We start from the raw sequence: 20,877 nt of genomic DNA on the forward strand, positions 1-20,877 counted from the left end.
GAAATCACGCATTAAGTAAATTAACCCAAATTGACCTAAGAAACGGGGGGTACGAGTGGTGCAGGGATAAGGTTCCTGCCCACCACCGTGGTGACTGGGGTTACATTTCTCTACGATTGCTCTGGCTTGGCCGGACGCTCCATCGAAACACAATTGGCGCGGCTGGGATGCTGGTAGAGGAGGCCGATCCGTCACTGCACTTGCTACTCGTACAGGAGGAATCGCATGTTCCTCTGCACACGTTACGCTCTTCTGGAGGAGTCGTGATTGTCTACACTCTCCCCAGGAACAACACTAGGGGTAGGCACTATGCAGTGTCAGGGACTATTATAAAAAGATGTAAAAATATATTGAATTCATGATTATTTGTGCGTCAACTTGGTAATTTGTGAAGCAATAACATCAGCACTGATGGGTGATATGGACACCTAATATACATAAAGAATAACAATGAGTAACGACGGTGCGCAATCATAGAAAGTGACAGTCGATTCCCTTCAATTGCTTCCATTAGCTTTGCTACAAAATGCTAAACACAATTCTGTGGACATTTTTCAGTAACTGTGGTGTCGATTAAAAAACAACATTCAACTATTTCACACTGGGCTGGGATGTTCCTTCAATTCATACTCTGCAACATGATGAGTCGTTTGCCGAACAAAAACAGATTTTCAAGCCAACAGCAAATTGCAAGTGGCAACTTCCAACTGCTCAGTAAAAGACTGAAGCTATATTAGGCAGTTCCTGAGCATGAACTGTAAATGTCTGAAAGTATCAGTGTTGATTTTGACAACAAATGTTGATGTAGTTTTAGTCAAAGGCATTTGAATAAGATTTAATTTAGTTTATCACATTTTAGTTGACTAAATATCAGAAGATTTTATCCAACTAAATCTACATTTGATTTAGTCAACTAACATTCGGCAGGCCATTATGCTACCGTAATGCCTGAATTATACTTAGCTTAATTTCCCCCCAAAAAAAACATGTCTCTGTTTAGTTTTCGTCAGTGAAAAAGGTAGTCGACGAAAACATTTTCGTCATAGTTGTTAGTTAGTTAATTAACACTGGCTGGTATAGACGATTTTAATATTTCCATCAGTACCTTCATCTATGTCAGGGGGCAGGCCTCCAACAAACACCTTCCTGGAGTAACGCTCCATCCTCTCTCCGTTCTGACAGCGGGTCGGCGAGTTCAGGCCCGGGGTCAAGGAAGGGTCACCGTGGCCATCGTCAAGGAAACCATCTTCAAAGGGGAACAGAGAAGAGCGACCTGGGAAGAGAGAAAACAGAGGGCGAAGGCGACCAAGAGGGTCGGAGGAGATCGTTTGGGGGGTGGGAGAGATAGAGAGAAGTAAAAATGTGCAAAGGGGAAAAGAGCAAAAGAGGAGGAGGGTATGAAAAGCACAAGTTAATACTCAAAGCCATTGTCACAGGTAATTTAAATAACAGATCTACAAGCTCACAATGGGTATCGCGATGCGTTGTGAGCTTTTTGTGAGCTTGTATCGGCTATTCTTGGCTTGTGGCACCATCATACAAAGAAGTATAAATCAGGCTTCACATTACACAATATAGAGGTTGGATATGGAGGTCACCACCAACACCATAATGAACGACTCATTCTTCCAGCAGTGGGAGATAAGTACAGTATGCCCTACCTCGAGGTTTTAGCATATCAAATCCTACACCACCTTTTACGGTGTTAGTGCAACAGCCTCTGTCATGCGGTTACCACAAGGGATTCACCATATTCACCCGGTGGACATTTTGCTCTTATGCCATACTTGGATATGTTTTTGATATTGCAGCAATGTATTATGGAAAAAAACATACATTGTTAAGTGTTTGAAGACTGGAGATCATATAATATTCAAGTATTGACTGATGGAACATTATGTCTTTTATCTTGAAAAAGGGATATCAAGTAATTAAAGATGAATTCCCCGTAAGGGTATATTTTTCACTTTTTACTATAAATAGAGGAGAAAAGCTCCAAACGAAGCCTATACTGTATAAGAGTACCACAATATCAAATTGCAAGTTAGAACTGCAACAGGCATACAGTGAAGATATCAGTATGATAATGCAGTATTGCAAACAATGTGGCAACTGCTAAACTATATGATGATGACCTCCTGACCTGTAGGCCACAGGCAGGAATGGAAGAATGGTCGTCAAATAGCAAGTGGGCAAGACGACAGCGTTCTCAACCTACTGAGAATGACCAAGCCACACCCGTGGAAGCTTCTGCATGCTATTCTACCATACAGTAGGAGCATAGCCTCCTATTTGGAGGTTGCCACAGGCTACAATGTATCACTGCTTTCCCAGGGTAGTGTTTTGCTTAATTTATAAGCCGTCGTACAATGGTGTTGCACCAAAAACAGCTCTTAACGCATCTTGACCTTCATGCGCTGAGAGCTTGTAGATTGGCTATGTTGCTGCATAACCTCGTCTTACAACAAAGTATAAATCAGGATTTTGATTGCAGTGCTGTGGGCCAGAGGTGTAAATCGGAGGGCCAGTGGTGTAATTCACCCTTTGTCAAGTCCCGCCCATTGTCCTGCCCCTCTCCACACCCATTGGTTGCTTTGACTTGGAGGGACATTCAGTGGGACATTCCATCCACTGCCATGTTAATTCAGTTGCTTCATATTGTTATTCTGTGTGCTCAATTCTAATTTCAAACTTTGTTTCAGTCAATTGGAGCTGCTCAGTGGCAGCATAGTGAATCAGCATGTTTTTAAATGTTTTTATTTCTCCACAAATTATGTTTTAGCTAATTCAACATAAAAAAGGCGGAACCAGGGCGGGACAAGGCAGATAGAGCCTGCTGGTTGGTCAGTCAGGGACCAACCAGGAGGCTAACAAAGGGTGAATTATGATGTAGAGCCATAACATGAAAATTACCTCCTTTTTCCCCTTTATCATAGTTGATGAAGCTACCATTATATGCTCACTCAGCCAGCCCCACCATATTAAAACTAAGCATATTAACCCAGGACCAACAATGCATCGTTAAAAAGAAGAAAATCACACAACACCTTTCCTCCTTGCTTGAAGAAAGACAGAATCAGTTAAAACAAAAATATATCTGAGAAGAGCTATGTGTGCAGCTCCCATATTTGCCATTCAGGACATGAATCACTTCTGAGTCACCATACTTCCTCAATGGAATGTTCAAATTATTGTTTGGGAACAGCTCTGTGTTGCTCTTTTTGGCAACACAGCTTTTTAAAAGGTTTGGATTTTGTGTTTGGCAGCATCGAGAAAGTAATGGTGGTAAAAGCACGTAAATACTACGCCAGCGCATTGTTGCATTGCGTGTTTTATATCCTAATCCGGCCCTTTTCAATAGGATTTAGAATCTGCACAATAGACAAGCAGGCAAGTGAGCATGAATGAACTCACCAATTCGAATTAACAAGCACTTGTCACAGAAATTTCGATGGACAGTAAAACAACAATGCAGGAAGCGGAATACCTCAGAATAGAGAGAAAATAAAATGTACAGCTACATTTTTTCATCTGTCACCATCAAGCAAAAGAAAGAGATTATGCAGATTGTATTGTCCCTCTCCCTTTTTTGATTCATGTGTGTGTGTGTGTGTGTGTGTGTGTGGGGGGGGGGGGGGGGGATAATTAATATGATTTCACTCAATCACAGCACAGATGAGAAAGCAAATAGTGACATCAAACTAAAGCCGCTCCCCTCGGCATTGAGGAGATGCAGAGAGAGCTACTCTCAGCTAATTGTGCTCATGCCCCAACCATGATTTATATGGCAAGCATAACTCCCAGACAAAATGCCACACGTTACCTCTTCTGCGCCCATAGCTCCTGGCTGCTTGTCAGTACAGTGGGGGACAGATGAGCAGAGGGGGATACAGACAGAGACGGAGATAGACAAGAAAAGAGAGAGAGAGATGGAAAGAGAGAAGGGAGGAGAGAGAAAGAGAGGTAGGGGAAGGCACAAGAGGGAGAGAGATACAGAGACATGTTTTTTCTTTTTTGGAAATTAAAACAGAAACATCTCCAGGCCAACAGCAAAACCACAGATGGGCCACGCCTAAGCGTCGGCAAAGGGAGGAGAAAGATTATTACAGCCTGGCATCTGCCCATGGTAAACCTGCCGCACCTGTCCCAGGAAATGCTGCATTAGGGAAAGAGGCCCGAGATGAGGTTTAGACTGGCCCAAACTTGAGGTATTCATCAGCATGATTCTGCGCCCATAACGCAGATCATAATCTTGGCTAATGAACCCAGAATGACTCATGTTCATGCCAATCTCATTGTGAATATTCATGAATGGCACGATAAAGATACACCAACCTGGGAGTTGGGGACTAAGCGAGAGCTGGTTAGTCATTAGCATGGACTTGGTAAAACATTAAAGCTAGTCTCAGGGCAGGAGGCCATACCAGGCCAAGAGTAAGTGGAAACTTCCAGCAAGATGAGAGTCAAGTCAGGTACAAGTACTGTATAAAAGAATAATTAAAACAAACAAACAAAAAAATAACTATGGGGTCTGGGAAGTGGAGGGGATAACGCATAGGCCAATAGGCGACTATTTTCCTTTCCTTTTTTTAAACTTTATTTAACCAGTCACTAATAACATATTCGTATAGCAATGGTGGCCTAGCATGGAGAAGAAAACAGTAGAGAGGCCATGTTTTCCTAGATTTGTGGATACCAATTTACATAATCTGGGGCAAAGGTACACCAAGGCAGATAAGATTATCTGATAACATGTTTGTAGACTAGAGCTATTGTAAAATAAACAAATGTGATTTATTGGCAATTTAAGTTGTACAGCACTTAGGATTTTCACACAATTACATTAGCAAGTGGTTTGTTCAACAAAATAACTTTGCTTAAAGGAGCGCTTAACCCTTATCTTCATTTGTCACCACTAATGCTTATTATAAGATGCCACCATTTCTGCCTGAGGTTGGCTGTGGACAGTTAAAAAACATGCCTACCGATTACATCATCATGGTAATTCAAAACAAGATTTCACATTATTTTTGTATTGATGCAAGAACAATGGCTTCTATTTCACCATTCTAACTTTCCAGGAAGATGAAGGCAGTAGTTTCCGTTAGCTTTGAATCCCCACTGATGTTGTCATTGGTAGGCAGGTTTCTGAACTACCAGCAGCCCACAAATTATGCTATCTTATAATGAGCATTAGGGGCACCAATAGACCATATTCACACAGCGGCAAAATGACAACATGGCTGCCATATGAAGATGGTTATATTATATGAAGATATGGTTGAAAATGGGCGAAGTACTCCTTTATACTTTGCAGGAAAGATGGTAGCATATTGTGAAGGGATTGAACGTTTACCTAATGTCTCCACTCACAAAAAAAAAAGGAAAAGGATAAATTGCTGTCTTGCTGTGCCTCAAACCAAAGAGGCAAGATGTTCCATAACAGGCCACAATCCCAACAAACTGTGGGGGTTCTTTATGCAGAGGACAGAGGACCCACTCGCTCCTCACAGTCATGAGTCACAGAACAGACTGCTCCCAAAACCAATATGGGCCCTCCATTGTGATAACACCATTGTGCATCTCACCCCCTGGCTCTCTCTGGAAGGAGATATTGTCTGTGAGCCTCTCCTCTCTCTCTCACTAGGTTTTCATTAAGATGATATGGCTCCCCAGTCCAAACCAGGGCAGTCTGATGCTCTGCAGCTTTACCCTCTCGCCGTCTCGCCGCGCCAGCTGAGACAAAGGTGCTTAGCAACCGGGGCACGACAGAGAAGCAAGTGTGTTGGGAAAGTGTCAGATGCCCTGGTGAAAAGAAAACATAGCCAAGGGGGGACAGAATGAGACGAGAGCTGCGAAGGGGGAGGCTTTGAACTTGTACTGCGTCAGAGTGAGAGAGTGACAGACAGACAGCAAGACAGACACGCTGAAAGAAGCAGAGTGATAACTCCCGGATAACTGGGAATTATACTGTAAGTTTGTATATTGCTCTGCATGGCTTCAAAGCACTGTCACACCACGAGGAGGACAGGAGGCTACTACTGCCCTAGAAATCCAAACTCTGCCTAGAGGACACCTTCAGCCACATAAACACATGGCTACTGCTACACCCTCATCTCTCCAGAGAACATAGACCTCTCAACATGGAGCGCTCACCGACTACAGAGTTTGAGCGCTTCAAAGTCAATGGGGCGAGATGAAGGTGAAATATTAAGGAGAGCTTCTCAGTTTATGGGCAGATCTATGTAAGCAGGTCTCAGAACGGGCTGTCTGATTTTAGGTCCGATTGTGACATCACTATGGGGCTGTTAAGTCTGACATCATTTTGTAGGCAGAGGAGAACTTTTGGGGCCAAAAGGCCCCAGCGCCCGTTAATCTTTTTACTATTTTTACTATTTACTAATTTTTCTTCTCTTTGTTGTTGAAAGGAAAGTGGTAGAATTATACTTTAGTCGTTATTTTTGTCTCGGATCTGTTGAAATAGCGAGGGACAGATATTGATAATAAATCTGCTTGGAGGTCTGACTACAAAATGATGTCACGGCTTAAAAGCCCCATTGGGACCTACTGCTGTGGTGAGTGAGGGTTGGGGAGTGGTGGGCAGGCCTGAGAAGGAGGCAGGAGGAGCTGGGAGAGGGTTGGGGAGGGGTGGGCAGGCCTGCTGAGCAGGAGGTGGGGAGGAGTGTGGGGCCAAAACTGGCTCAATAGCGCAGTCCTCCCACTCAGGACAAGGTGGTACTGCAGCTGAAAATGCTCTGAAAGCCAGGCAGAAATGACAGGGGCTCTGTATTCAGGAGTGGTAATTTAGCCTCAAACCTTTTGAAAAACGTTTTTTTGGGACACAAACAATGTTATATACATTATTTTTTTAAATGCATGGTGTAGAACCTTTAATGATGAAATCAAAGCTTTGCTGTGCCAACACACCGTGAGCTACAGCTGAGAGAGCCAACTGTGACAGACTTCAGAGATGGGGGTAGATCTGTGCCTGCTTGACTGTGATCCCATGACGAGATAGTTTATCGTCAATCTGAGACACACTCTCTGGTGGTGGTTGGAGGTAAACGGTGAAAAGAACAAACAGAGACAGCAGCCAACGATACACGAGGAGGGTTGGGATCTACACTACTCCCTCATTTCCCCTTCTCCTCGACATTGGAAGATCAAACATGGCGAGTTAAGATAACTGAAAGAGGACCGCGAGCTTCATAGCAGATGTGTGATGATTATCAACCATCTGTTCCAGATAGCCTCAATCCTTCATTGAGATTTACTACTGATATAGATACAACCTCTAGTGTATGTTGCCAATTTTCATCACTACTTCTTCTGTGATGGATTAAGCCTAATTATTGCAACTCACGTCAACACTTTGTTTTTGTTTTTTTAACCAAAGCATATGCATTTATGGTACTTCATACAGCATTTGTGGACTTGGTGTGTACACAATGTCTCCCAGACCTACATTAGGGTTAACTAGCCTCACCAGACTCGCTCTCTAGCTCTCTGTGGCTGTTTGTCATCTGCTGGCCAGAGGAACAGTGGAGAAATCTTGTCTTACAGGTCGGGGTATTTTTAGAAGTGCCATTCAAGGGTCAGCTCAGCTGTGTTCTCCCTTTGCTAAGAGGTCTGCATCGGAGGGTTATTTATGGTGTCAGTGGGGCCAAAACCTGGCAGGGAATCTGAAGCTTTGCAAAGGGTGGGCATTGGTGCCCACTATGTATTAGCATCGGAGCCTTTTATCAAAGAATGTCTCCAGAGGTATGGGTGTTGGAAAGATGAAACCTTGACCTGTAAAAGCAAAGCAATCAAAACATACAACTTGATTGGATATTACAATGAAACTGAACTTACTATTCAATGGCATTATGTGATCTGCTCCAGGATGGTGAAAGTTCAGGCCCATACGCCCTGTAACAAAGAAAATTTAAGTTGATTTGCAAAGGGAGGAAACAGACTCAAAACAACCTGTTGACAGAGAACTCATTTCATTTTAGGCATTGCAGACAAAATGCTAGCTAACAGGAAATGTTTAAGAATAAGATGAATGAATGAATGGCTTTTCATTCATCCATTCAGTCTTCTTTCACAACACACTCAACACACCGATACATAAACAAAAGGAGTGTGGATTTTGACAGTGTGCATTCTCTCTAGGGCAACAATGTGTGCACACATCACAAAGCCATGTCTGTTGTTTTACTTCCTGGAGGTGCTGGCCTGTCCTCTTCTTCACCAAAGTAATTCCTGGTGCCCCAGTCTCCACCGTCCTACCCATACAAACAAGCAGAACAAACTATGCCAGCAATCCAGGATGTAAAAATCCTACCTAGTCGAGGACCAGTGTTGATTTGACTGCAGCTTTTGACTGAGTTTTAGCACTAGTCTTTTGAATAAATTCGACTAGTTTTAGTCGACTAACATGAATTTTGTCAGGCTTGAAGCTGAAAATAGCCGATCTGTTGATTTGTTGACGAAATTGTCAATATATTTATAACTTAGTTTTTATGTAGTTTTTGTCAGTGAAAAAAGGTAGTCGACTAACATTTTTCGGCATAGTTTTAGGTCGACGAAATCAACACTGTTCAGGACAAAATATTGCCATCTGCCACCCTTGACAGCTATACATTTTAGAGGGCCCTGCTTTGAGAAATGTCTGAAGTGGCTTTTAAACAAACACATGGCACCTAAGCGACTCTATCTGAGTCAATGATATATATTTTAGACATTTGCATTCATTTGAGCAACCAAACCACTAATCCATATAAACGGGATACATTTCACATTCATTTCCCAACAGTCCTTGGCAGCTAACAAAAGTTTGGTTCACCCACCCAGACACAGCTTTGATCAGCTAATTCATCCTCCGGTGTAATTACTCAACAGTCACAGCCAGGGCAGGTGTCTGGGATAGACACCATGTCTTACCACACTGTGTTGTGTGTATGCCTATATATAGCGTCAACTGTGAGAGACAGAGCGGCTGTTTTGTGTGTGTGTGTGTGTGTGTGTGTGTGTGTGTGTGTGTGTGTGTGTGTGTGTGTGTGTGTGTGGTTAGCTGCTGTGGTGCAAACTATGAACATGACATGTCAAAAGTTTCAAAACTCGGCTACAGTAGACAGAGGACATAGGCCTCCTCCTCTCATACAAAACAGCAGTGGAACTAGCGGTCTCTACAGCTCAACAGATGTTGATTTCCTCATTCCTCTCAGCCAGAAATAATCCAGGGAACAGTGGGGCTTAGGGGTAGACGCAACGCAAGCAAGGCTGTACACACACACACACACACACACACACACACACACACACACACACACGTACAGAGGTGCAGCACGTGACAATGTTTCAGTGTCACCCTGTGTCTCTCCCTCTGTAGTTCCCAGATGGCCATCATGAGTTAACAGAGTATTTTATTGGGTCAGTCAGTCAGGCCAGGCTGGCTTGACTCTGTAGAAACCATCGGTTCCATGTCCTGTGGGCTGCTAACGGAGGATTCATCAACTCACCGGAAAGTGCTAGAACCAATCACTTCTCTTTTTCTCACCCACCTCCCATTTTCATCTAACATCCAAGTCAGGTTTCTCCAACCACACTGGGGAATTTGCCTCACATACTGTGTGTTATTGGACAAGGTGTATATTTATTGTATGCTTTTAGTAAATTCTTGATCCAGATGGCTAAACGAATGCAACCATAATGAAAGCTTTGTTTCACAATTACATTACAGACAACTATGAAGGGTATAAGGCACTATTATACCTTATACCCTATTCACAAGATTTGTGTTCTAGAATAATCTGATAAGAAACAAGACCCATAAAGGCAATGCTAGTTTACACCCAACTGCAGCAAACTGGTTTATTGCATATTTTTTCCCAGCCATTGTTTACTGGCCTGCTCTAGCCCATGCCACCATAGGCTATTGTTTTATTTTCACCAGTCTTTCTAGCTCTACTGAGAATTATCGAAAAGCCAAAAAATATTCACCCAGTATCATAAATAAAGTGCAACTCGCCCACTTTCACCAGAAGTTAACCATGGGTTTCAGCTATGTTCGGTTATTGTGCTATATTAGTTAAAAGATTTTTTTTTCAAGCATTTCTCTCTCTTGAACCTTTTATTTTTTGGCTTCTGTGACATCATACATGTATAAAGTACTTGTTGTCAGTCAAATCAAAACAAAAAATATATAAAAAATGACTTTCTCTGGGTTTTTTATGAAGACATAAAGTCTAGTGTGAAAATCACTATATTTGCTGCTCCGGTAGTTTGGCGAGTGCACAGTGCACGCAATGTGCGCGCACACGCACTCTCACGCAGCACGCCCATAGCTCAGTCACACACATGCGCATCGTGTGTGTGCATGCACGCGCACATGGAAGAAAAACAGTGTGAAACACAGTGTTTCTGTGCTAAAAATAGAGGAAATCTGATGCAAAAACTCACTAAAGGACAAGTTATTATCAATCTTGTCGGCGACCCGCCTGTTGGTGGTCCTAAAACACCATCGTTCACTGGATTATAAACTTTTTCGTCGTGTGTAGCAGATGAATCGTTTCACTGGCCGCTATGCAGCTCCGAGATGAGGTTCCTCGCTGAATCGGGAGCCTGGGGGAAAGCTCCGCCGTCGCGATTATCGCGAACACTTCTTACCTTTTGTGAACATCCTATCCAAAAAGTAAAGGTCCTATGTCGGTCTTTCATCTGTTTACTTCCCTTGCGTGGAAGAAAATCGAAGCAGCGTTTTGAAATAAAGACTTTATATCGCTCATTTTGTCAGACAGTCCCATGTTTTTAGAGGTGGCCTCGTGGCCACGTGGTATGAACACAATGAAAATGAGTGGGGAAAATAATGCACTGGCTGACAAAAGGAGCGATTTAAACTCTGTATTTCAACATGCTGCTTCGATTTTCTTCAACGCTTGAGAAGTAAACCGATGAGAGACTGGTATGGGACCTTTACTTTTTGGATATAATGTTCACAAAAGGTAAGAAGTGTTCCTGATGGCGGAGCTGTCCCGCAACGGACCGATTGTGGAGGAGAAAAGTGATGAACTCATCTCGGAGCTGCATTACGCAGGGAAAGCTCAAATGCATACACGGGTACACGTGTGGATTACTGGATGGATCTTTGTGGATGTTTTTTTCCTCGTCTTAAAATGTAATACACCAAGCAAGGTAAGGGGCCAAGGACTGTGTTTTAGATATTTCATCCCCTGCCCCTCTAACATTCTCTGCACGTCCCTGGCCCTGACAGCAGCCGTTTGGTCTCGTGTTGACCCCCGCCTTTGTGTTTGAGCTGGAGCGCTTGTAATACACTGTATTTTGGGGAAATGACCAGTGTGAAGAATTCAGATTTTGTGATGGTGTGACTTATTTATAATGATTTAATATTTTGCTTTGTAAATATGGTAGAAGTCCCAAACTTTGTCACAGGGTGGGGAAGAGTGTCAGCTAGGGGTACTTTCTGTTAAGCACTTTTCTCGTCAATCTACATCGCTGGCCTAGCTGCCTAATTGATGAGTCTCGTCAATCTATGTGTGTGGCATTAAATGAGTTAAGGAGTGACATATACAGTAAGGTTAATTTTCCATGCAGCATGAATGCTCCTTGTATGGACATTTTGGCCTTAGTGTGGCGCTAGAGTTAAGGCCATGGGGTCACCAGTAGGCCTAGCTGCCTAATTGATGAGTCTTGTCAATCTATGTGTGTGGCATTAAATGAGTTAAGGAGTGACATATACAGTAAGGTTAATTTTCCATGCAGCATGAATGCTCCTTGTATGGACATTTTGGCCTTAGTGTGGCGCTAGAGTTAAGGCCATGGGGTCACCAGTAGGGCTAATGAATGTAAACAGAAAATATCATGACAATCCAGTTATCCTCTTTTGGAGTGAAGTGTTGGACGGATGGACAGACAGACTTATCCTTGAAGCTCTGTCTCCAGCAGGGCTAAAAAACACTCATACATTGAAGTGACCACCCCCTTAAGTGACCACTTCAATGGGTGAGGGGGGGCATTAACGGAAGCAACACCACTATCTTGTAAATAGCTGTAGTCCTGTGATTGTCTTTGCATCTAAATCAGCCCTTTTAGTGACGGAGGGAGACAGTTGCCATCCTGAAGCCTTAAAATAGCTCTTCAAATAGCTCTGGGCTTGTGCCATCTGCTTCCCTCCAGGGTTCAGCAGCGTGGCCTGTGGGGGCCAGGGTGGCGTGCTTCTGCCCGTTTGCTCTAGTGACATTTCCTCGACTGGAGGCCGAGGCTATTCTCAACCCTCCCTGTGATCACTGCACAAGTGAGCTTGGCCTCCAGAGTAGACATGCCATCCACTTTCCCTCAGCGCCGAGCCAACATTGCCTTCCTTCCACGCGTCTGATCATTTGCAGACTGGCAAACGGCCTCTGTGACCACTTCACAGTGAAATGTGGTTTTATTGTGCATGGTGGAGAGAGACTGGATGAAGAGGCTTGCTTTTTCTCAACATATACTGTCAAGCCAAGCTTTCTTAAAACTGGAGAGCCAGGATACCCTTGTAGGAGGGTGTAAAAAGGTCTAGGCAAGGGTCTAATAATAAGAGAGCTCAAGAACCCAGTATAAAAGGGGTTGAAATGATATAGATATATGAATATTATGGGCGGGTAAATAAGCCATAAAGCAATCTAAGCTACATGATGAGAAAGAGGAGTGGTCATTTCTTCAGAGCTGAAGCATTGCATTAGCATTGGATACAAGAAGCCCTGTTCTTAAGTTGTTAAACTTTTACTAGATCTCCCAATCTCTGATGACTGCTTCACACCTGGAGTTCTCCATGACTCTGCCCAGGCCACGTTCTGCTCCCTCTGTTCCACATTACAGCACATACTAAAGCTTCCCCGAAACTGTGCTGTGGAAAAAAAAGCAGCCTTGATTATTAGAAGAGGGCAGGCGTGCCAGCAGAGAGGTGTGGAAATGTTATCCCTGTAGACAATCCCTCTTCCAACCCCAGAACATCACACTCTAGCTCGCTACTGTAAAAATAAGAGAGGCAATTATCAACACTGTAGCAATAAAGCCAGCTCTCTCCACCGCAATGATATGGTCCGACACTGTGGTGGAGAAGTCCAAAAGTGTCGGCAACTTGTCGGCAAGAGATGCTTGCTGTCGATATCGACGTGTCGGAACCCATTGAACTGAGCATGTTCGGTCGTTTGCCCGACCTCGGTAGCCGTCGATATCTGTGTGGTGATGGTGAGGGAGGATATACTGACTACTGGAGCAGAAGCAAGCTTAAATAAGCTAGAGACATTTGCCCATCGCGTATTTTAACTAGATACCATATTCTCAATCTCAACTCTCAATTCCTATAGCAATTGATCAACTCCAAAGCAAAGCTAGCGCAGTGTTTTGTTTTGGTGAGAGAAAACTCTGGTGTTGCCAATTCTGTGAGTGAAACAAGTGACCAGGTCTATGAAAACAAGCACAGACGCGACCAGTTTCACCACTTGAGCCCTACATACTGATACAACTACACTTCTGAAACCTACACTTCAGAAACAAGCCCAAACAAAAGCAATCCGCAAATATAAATATTTACCAGCGACTTTACAGAAAAAACAAACCCAAAGTTGCTTATAATAAGCAGACTTGGCAACACTGGCAGGCTGACAGACCAGCGTTGGAGTTGGAAAGAGTCTCTTGGAGTTGGAAAGATGTAATATGTTTGGTGTAGTCACCTTTAGAGGAGCAATGTGTTTTTCACAAGCCCAGTGCATTACTGACTAGAGCTGAGTGAGACAGGCAGAACCTGGTCAGGGGAATAGCCTTGTGTTCCTATCTTTCAGTGTGGCCTACTTATAGTATTCTTCATAAACTCTGCCTAAAATGAGATTTTTTATGACAGGATGAGCCAAAGTTCATAACTGGCAGACATGTCAAAATAATGTAAAATGATAAACTGTACAAAGAAAGAAACACTTGGATACAATTGAATGCAGGATACAATTGAATACATTAGTAGGTTGACACATTTTATACTATAAGAGAAATGAGGCCAAAGTTTTATATTGACCATGCACTGGGCTCTGGGCTGGTAATAAATATGGCTAAAACAAGCTGTTTATGTTATGAATAACATCTCTTAGCTTGGGAGATGCTGTCAAACTGTGATTTTTTCAGCGACAAAACAAGTCCCGACTTGTTCTTTTGAGCTGGACATGGATCAGCTTATGTCATGCTGGCAGGAGTCATAGTTTTACCACCATAACAAAAACACGCTCTACTAGCAGTCCATTGGTTGCAGGGTGTGATTTAACCTTTCACACTGCCAACAAACACATCACCTTATCTTTACCAAGTCATTACTGTTTAAAGTACAGGGGCATCTTTGGCTGTCCATGATCACCTCAGGAGCCGTTAATGACACGTGTCTAAAGGTTAAAGAGGTCAAGTCCAGTGGGTCAGGAACCCTCAAGCACAACCAGCTGCTTTTGGGGATTGACCTTTCACCTCAAGTCAAGCCACAGAGGCCACCTTCTGACCCTGGCACAAGCAAAGAGTCTATACACTGACTGGTGTCTCTCCTCCTCCAAAACATGTAGGGTTGTTCCTGGTGGGAGCGTAGCGTTGTTCCGACGTGTCATAATTAGTGCCATTAGTCTGACGCTGGTGAATGCTAAACTGGTGAATGCTAACCCTAAGCCTTAGTCGGACTAACGGGACGTCGGACGTCAGACTTTCCCGTTCGTGATGCAACTTTGTGAAACAAAACATGCCTCTCATCTAAACCATAATCTTACTGTAGATGTTAATTGATGCATATACCGTACCTCAAACTTAACTTGGGGTTATACTTATGATTTAAAAAAAAGAAAAATCCTTATTTGCTGCAAAAAGGTGTGACTAATTCTTGATCCAACTAATCTAGTTCTACAAGGTTTTGAGAGATTCTAGAGAAATTAGCACAACATAGACTTCTAAGGTTTAACCACCCTCGTCTAATCTGCCTCCAACATGTGCAGTGCTTGCATTTCATGTTTTCCACCTGATAAAAAGCGTGCTTGTCAACTCTAATCCACTGACCGATGTTCCTGTCAACAAGCACACAAAGGCAAACACCATCACCATTTGCTGTCCTTTGACTACCGACTTAAATCAGGGTTTATACCATATGTATGAGAATTGAGAAGACCATCGTAAATTAAACCAACCTAAACTATAAGAATACCCCCACCACACACAAAATATAGTACAGTTACACTGCTTGTACCAAACAAAAGTCATTAGCTTTCTTAGAACAAATGATAGTTGTTGCCAACTTACAGTACAGGAAACTGAAATTGATTAACTTGATTATAAATCACCTGAAATTGAGCAGTACAACCATGTTAAACAAACCTGTCGTACATCTAAAGCAGTGGTTCCCAAACTTGAGCCAAAATTTAAATTACAAATTAGACATACGCCCGGGACCCAAACTAGTGAAAATAGTAGATCTACAAGCTCACAACACGTCGTGAGAGCTTAATGTAGATTGTCTATTTTCACTACTTAATTATTATATTTTATTTATGGAATTTCTTAGATGTGTTTGCTTGTTTTTATTGAAAATGTATACAATTCTTTAATTTCAAAAAATAAAATTATATATTTCAAAAGGTTTTCCATCTTTTGATAATATACATTTTATTTTTGGTAGGAAAAGATGATTGGATGATTGGAAGTCGTGGCCCATAAAAATTGGTCTGTGACCCAAAAATGGGTCGCGACCCACTGTTTGGGAAACAGTGATCTAAAGAGACAACGCAATGGAATAAGTAATGGACGCATGGGGAGATCATGTGACAGTCACCAGATGACGGACGCGCACATGTGTAACTGTGAAAATAAGACAAAGGGTTGGGGTGAGTTCATCCATCAAGTCCAAACGGGGACCTCGTTTTCACACTTTGAGGGTCTTGATGATTTAATGACACTTTTAAGAGATTGTGTGTAAGGAAGTAGGCGTGAGCTGCTGATGAAATAGAGCGGTTGAATGTATGGCTGCTAAAAGCTGAGAAAAACACTTGGCAAGGAACCTGTGACAGCTCTGACAAGAGTGTTAGATGAAAGCTCTTTGTGCGGAATGTCACAGTTGATTTGCATGTCAGAAACTATTTGTATATGTGCCGTCCAAGTGTGTGTGTGTGTGTGTGTGTGTGTGTGTGTGTGTGTGTGTGTCCGTTCTAGGGGAGGATCTGTGGTCTTTATGCGTGTGCATGCGTGTGTACATGCGTGTGCACACGAGGTGGGAATGGGTGGGTGCTAACTCTACACACGTGAGCTCAGCTGACCCAGTTCAGACACTCCATGCACTCACTCCCAGTGTGTGGCACTGCAGAAAGAGCCTGTTTGTTTAGGACCCCCCCCCCCCCCCTCCCCCTTTCCAGCATTCACCCCTCCAAAACAACGCAGCGGTTCCCTGTGCATACCATTCCGACTGGATTAATGAGTATTTAGGAGAGGATTGCGAAAATTAAGTGTCACCCTCACCCCACCACATACCCACACACAACACACTTTCAACCAACTCCTCCCTAAACAAACTGAGGAAAACAAGTTCAATCTAAAGATCCCTGCCAATCTTCCTGTCTGAAACAAGACTGAGGGACCCCACCAGTTCTCAAGTCTGATCACACAACGCATATCCACAGCCTCAACAAACGTTCACCCAACTCCTCCCTAAACAAACTGAGGAAAACAGGTTGTGTCTAAAGATCCCTCACCATCTCCCTGTCTGAACCAAGTTAGAGGGACCCCCACCAATTCTCAAGTCTGGTCACACAACGCTGCAAAAAAAGAAAACAAGCCCAAACATAGAAGAACTCGTAAAACACTCGAGGAGGAACAACTATTCTGGTCACAATGAGAAGTATGCAAGAAATGCCTCCGATGGAAGATTGGTGGGCAGGGCTCATTTGTTTGGGGAACATGCATTGCTTTGCCTGCTAGTCCAGTTGGTTACTATGGGAGACCACCTGAAAATGACAAGAAGTAATTTTCTTATGACAAAACGTTATGGGCAAAAACCAAGGACTGAATGAAGGCCAGGCCCAAGGTGTGGGGTAAGCCGATTAGCTGACTGACTACTAGCGTGGAGAGCAGGGTGGAACCTGGGCTGTGGAACTTAAGGCTCAATCTATCCATCGATAAATAAATAAAGGAAATTCCAGTACAAGACTTCCAGCAGCCTAAAGTCCTGTCCATACTTTGACCAAAATGTTCGTTGAGTTGGACTTTCCGACGTGCAAATTTCCGAACTCCCATTCGGTCTAATGCTTTTCAGAAGTCGCGAGTGACGTCATTTTGTAGTCGAACCGGACCTTTTGACCAAAAAGGGCGGTTTCGGTCAAAGTAGGACAGGCCTTTATGCTGTTTACATGATGAGGCAGGAATTAAGACCCAAGCCAGCCCCGTCCCCACCCATACCTTTCACCATCCCTCTTTTATTATCTATACTTTTTCTTCCTCTATCCACCACTCTACAACCGAATGGCAAAGGTTTCACAGGAGACTCAGGCCCCTCTCCGGGACTGACCAGAATGACATTTTTTTTTCCTGTTTAAAACAATGCTCTCTGTACACACGACTGGAACAACAGACCCTACGCATGAGAAAGCAGCAGGGCTCTGTTCATTCTATACCCCCTCCACTGCTTCTCCCTAACCCAGTCTTTCCATTGTTGAGCGACTGTAAAAACAACACACCGACCTGACAGGGGTGCGTTTAGCCAATTGGATCCAACGTTTTTACAACAGGCACGTGACCTATACGGGCAAAATATTAGCTTAAGGGGTCCGACATACACTGGATGGATGCCCTCAAAAGTGGTGTGAAGAAAGATTCCATTACTCATCTTTGCTGAAACCCTCCATTGTCCTTGAGTAGGACTAACAAAAAAAAGTATTCAAAAGGTGCTACAGTTTGCTTGCCACTGCCTCTGATTAAATGTTTCATGGGCATTAGGATAGAGACATAAGTCAGAAATTTGTTTTCAGCTCACGCACACACAATGATGCTGCTTCTAGCTTGTACGTGTTAAGACCACTAGTTTAGGGATAAATTGTACCATTAGGGCTTACATCAGTAGGTTTTCATTGTATTAGTTTTAAACCAATATATTGAAATGCACTATACCAGACAATCACTCAGCATTCATCGCGTTAATGTTCATAACAACATACTGGTCCAGTTAATATTAAAAAAACAAGTTATAGTCACATCGCTTCATTTTAGCAGAAGGAAATTGAGAAATAACAGAGGTAAATACATGCAAGTTGGCAATTAAGATCACACTAGTGTACACACACACACACACACACACACACACACACACACACACACACACACACACACACACACACACACACACACACACACACACACACACACACACACACACACACACACACACACACACACACACACACACAAAGATTTTGCAGGTAAGGCCAATGTTAATTACTGATTTTATGTTGCATAAAATTATGATCCATACTGTATTGGTAGAGGGGGCAAATAGAGCAAAAGAATAAAAGGTACCAAGAGATGATGCGCCCATAGAAGCCATAACAACCCAAATAAGTGTGGACATATATAAATATTCCTAACCTGCAAAATGATTCCTCCATATAATATCAGCGATTGTCATTGGTGGGCCACCAGCAGGGTGTGGTTTACCTTTGTCATGGTCAGTCCTTATCATATCCATTAAGGAATTCTCCAAAGAGTGCAAGCTAAATGCATCAAAGGGCCGATTCCGGTCCTGCAACACAAGAAGAAAACAGAAAGCAGATTGAGGTTCAGAGTCATTCTGGTGGTTGATGGCGCAAAACATACCTGAGAGAGTGTGTTCTTTACTGTGATTATGGGTTCTTCGCGGAGTGGGTGGCTTAGATACATAACTGTCACACCCATAATCACAGAACAGAAGACCCATCTCACATATTATGGCATTTATTTAATGGTCACAAACCACAGTATACCTGGTTTTGCTAAAAAAAAGAAGAGAAAGATAGCTTTGTAGCTCCCTTGTTGGCAGCTGGCATAGGAGCTAGCTGTATAACAAAATACATTTTCTTTAATGAAGGGCAAACTATGGTATCCCAAGAATCATCCTTGCATTTTTGAGCTGCTGACTATTGGCAGTTATAGAGCAACGTCAAAGGGTTTGTATTGTCCAACTCGAATATATGCACCGTGAAGATGACTGTGCATTTGCACAAGCATATATATTTAATATTAAATTGTTTTTTAATCAAGTAAATCAACTGTTTTTTTTGTGTGTTTTTAATCCCCATTAAAGACTATGTCTAGGCCTATAGTCCCTGTCCTTGCCAACCCCTACTTATGTGACATCGTCAGCCGCATAATTTCATCCGAGTTTCACCGGGAGGATGAGATGGGTGCAGAGGAACATGTAGTACCTCTGCTATGTTCGCTCCCTGCTGCTGAACAGTCATCTGACCAATCAGTAGGAGTCGCTAGTGCAGCAACAGAGAACGCCCTCCCCTGCTGCCGCTGCGCGTTTAATATCGTGTTTGTCAGTGGTATGACCAACAGATGACCTTATACAAACCCCTAGATCTGCATCAATTTCAGCCATGGGAAAAATGCATAATGCACATGCATATACCATAAATTTGTCGTTTGAAATTCTGGTTGGTTACCTTGCTCAAGGGCAGATCAGTGTAGCCAGCACACTGCATGTACCAACAGCACCCTGCTAAGCAGACAGGAACAAACTGCCACTCTAAACTCAACCAATCTAGGCCAATACAAATTAGGAGTTTGAAAGCAGACATTAGTCAAGCTTTGCTAAATTAGATGTTCAGCCTTGGGGAGGACACTGTAAAAAGATTGTGAGCATCTGGGACATCTCTAGTTTTTTGGACAGAGTGTCACTTGTCATACAATGAACTGGACAGTGGCCGTCAGCGTCAGTGGCTGGATTTAATCAAAATTGCGGTGGTCAGTGTTATTTGTATGGAACCGCATATCACTTCACAGCCCAAGTAAAAAGTAAAAACTCAGAGTGTGTGTTGTGTATATATAAATATTAGGGCTGGGATGCGATTAAAAATTAATCTAATCTTTAATCTAATTAATTACAGGCTCTGTGATTAATTAATCGCAATTAATCGCACATTGATATTTGATCTGAGAAGCATTTTTTTTCAAGTAAAACACATTTTGTTGTACGAGTGAATCAACCAGTGAGTTTTTTTAATCTAAATTTCGCATCCACTGGGCCAAGCAAAGCGCTCTGATCGGCTACTTCTCCCTTTGCGTTTGTTGTCTCTTCTTGTTTGGTGCATCGCTATGATCGGTATGCCCGAAACTGAAGGTTCTGTGGTGCAAAAACTAAGTGCGATTAAAATGCGTTAATTTTTTTAATCGCGTTAATTTTCTGTAATTAATTAATCGCAAGTAATCAGTTAAAGTCCCAGCCTTAATAAATATATATACATGTGTCTAAAATTCATTTCACTTTACTGTTTGACAAAGCCTCTGCTCATCCCTCTGATCATCCTCAGATTCTCCCCCCCCCCCTTCTTTTATTACGTGGGTTGTGAAGGGATGCTAAGGGGTTCCATGTGACAAGCTCCTAGTACCGTTGAGTGCCATTAGGTATGCGTTTGAATCTGTAATTTACAGTACCACTCTCAACCAATTTCCTGGTTCTGTGATGCCAAGACAGGTCCATTTGAACCCAGGGGTCGATACAGAAAGTCAATGCAATCAATGTCGGCGTTATATATTCAGTTTGGAGTTACACCACCCGCTGTTGATTACATATTTGGAACTCTAGCATTGGCAAATGAATGAATAAGAATGGCATTTGTGCCAAAGGTAAAGACT

At 42.9% G+C, this 20,877-nt stretch overlaps 1 protein-coding gene across 4 annotated transcripts in view; it reads right to left on the minus strand.

The window, feature by feature from the left end:
• cpeb3 (cytoplasmic polyadenylation element binding protein 3) overlaps window positions 1-20,877 on the minus strand; it is a 49,347-nt gene that overhangs the window by 22,375 nt on the left and 6,095 nt on the right. For 2 of the 4 annotated variants that reach the window (XM_080740543.1, XM_080740544.1), the window contains 4 exons: window positions 18,697-18,781; window positions 7,855-7,911; window positions 3,824-3,847; window positions 1,106-1,273 (listed from right to left, as the gene is read on the minus strand). In XM_080740543.1, coding sequence (XP_080596669.1) covers window positions 1,106-1,273; window positions 3,824-3,847; window positions 7,855-7,911; window positions 18,697-18,781 — 334 coding nt within the window. Of the gene's footprint in view, window positions 1-1,105; window positions 1,274-3,823; window positions 3,848-7,854; window positions 7,912-18,627; window positions 18,782-20,877 lie in introns of all 4 variants that reach the window. The other 2 variants (XM_080740542.1, XM_080740541.1) reach the window with 1 other exon arrangement.

This window comes from Nannobrachium achirus (assembly GCF_963921795.1).
Source record: "Nannobrachium achirus genome assembly, chromosome: 13".
In the NCBI taxonomy this organism is placed as follows: domain Eukaryota; kingdom Metazoa; phylum Chordata; class Actinopteri; order Myctophiformes; family Myctophidae; genus Nannobrachium; species Nannobrachium achirus.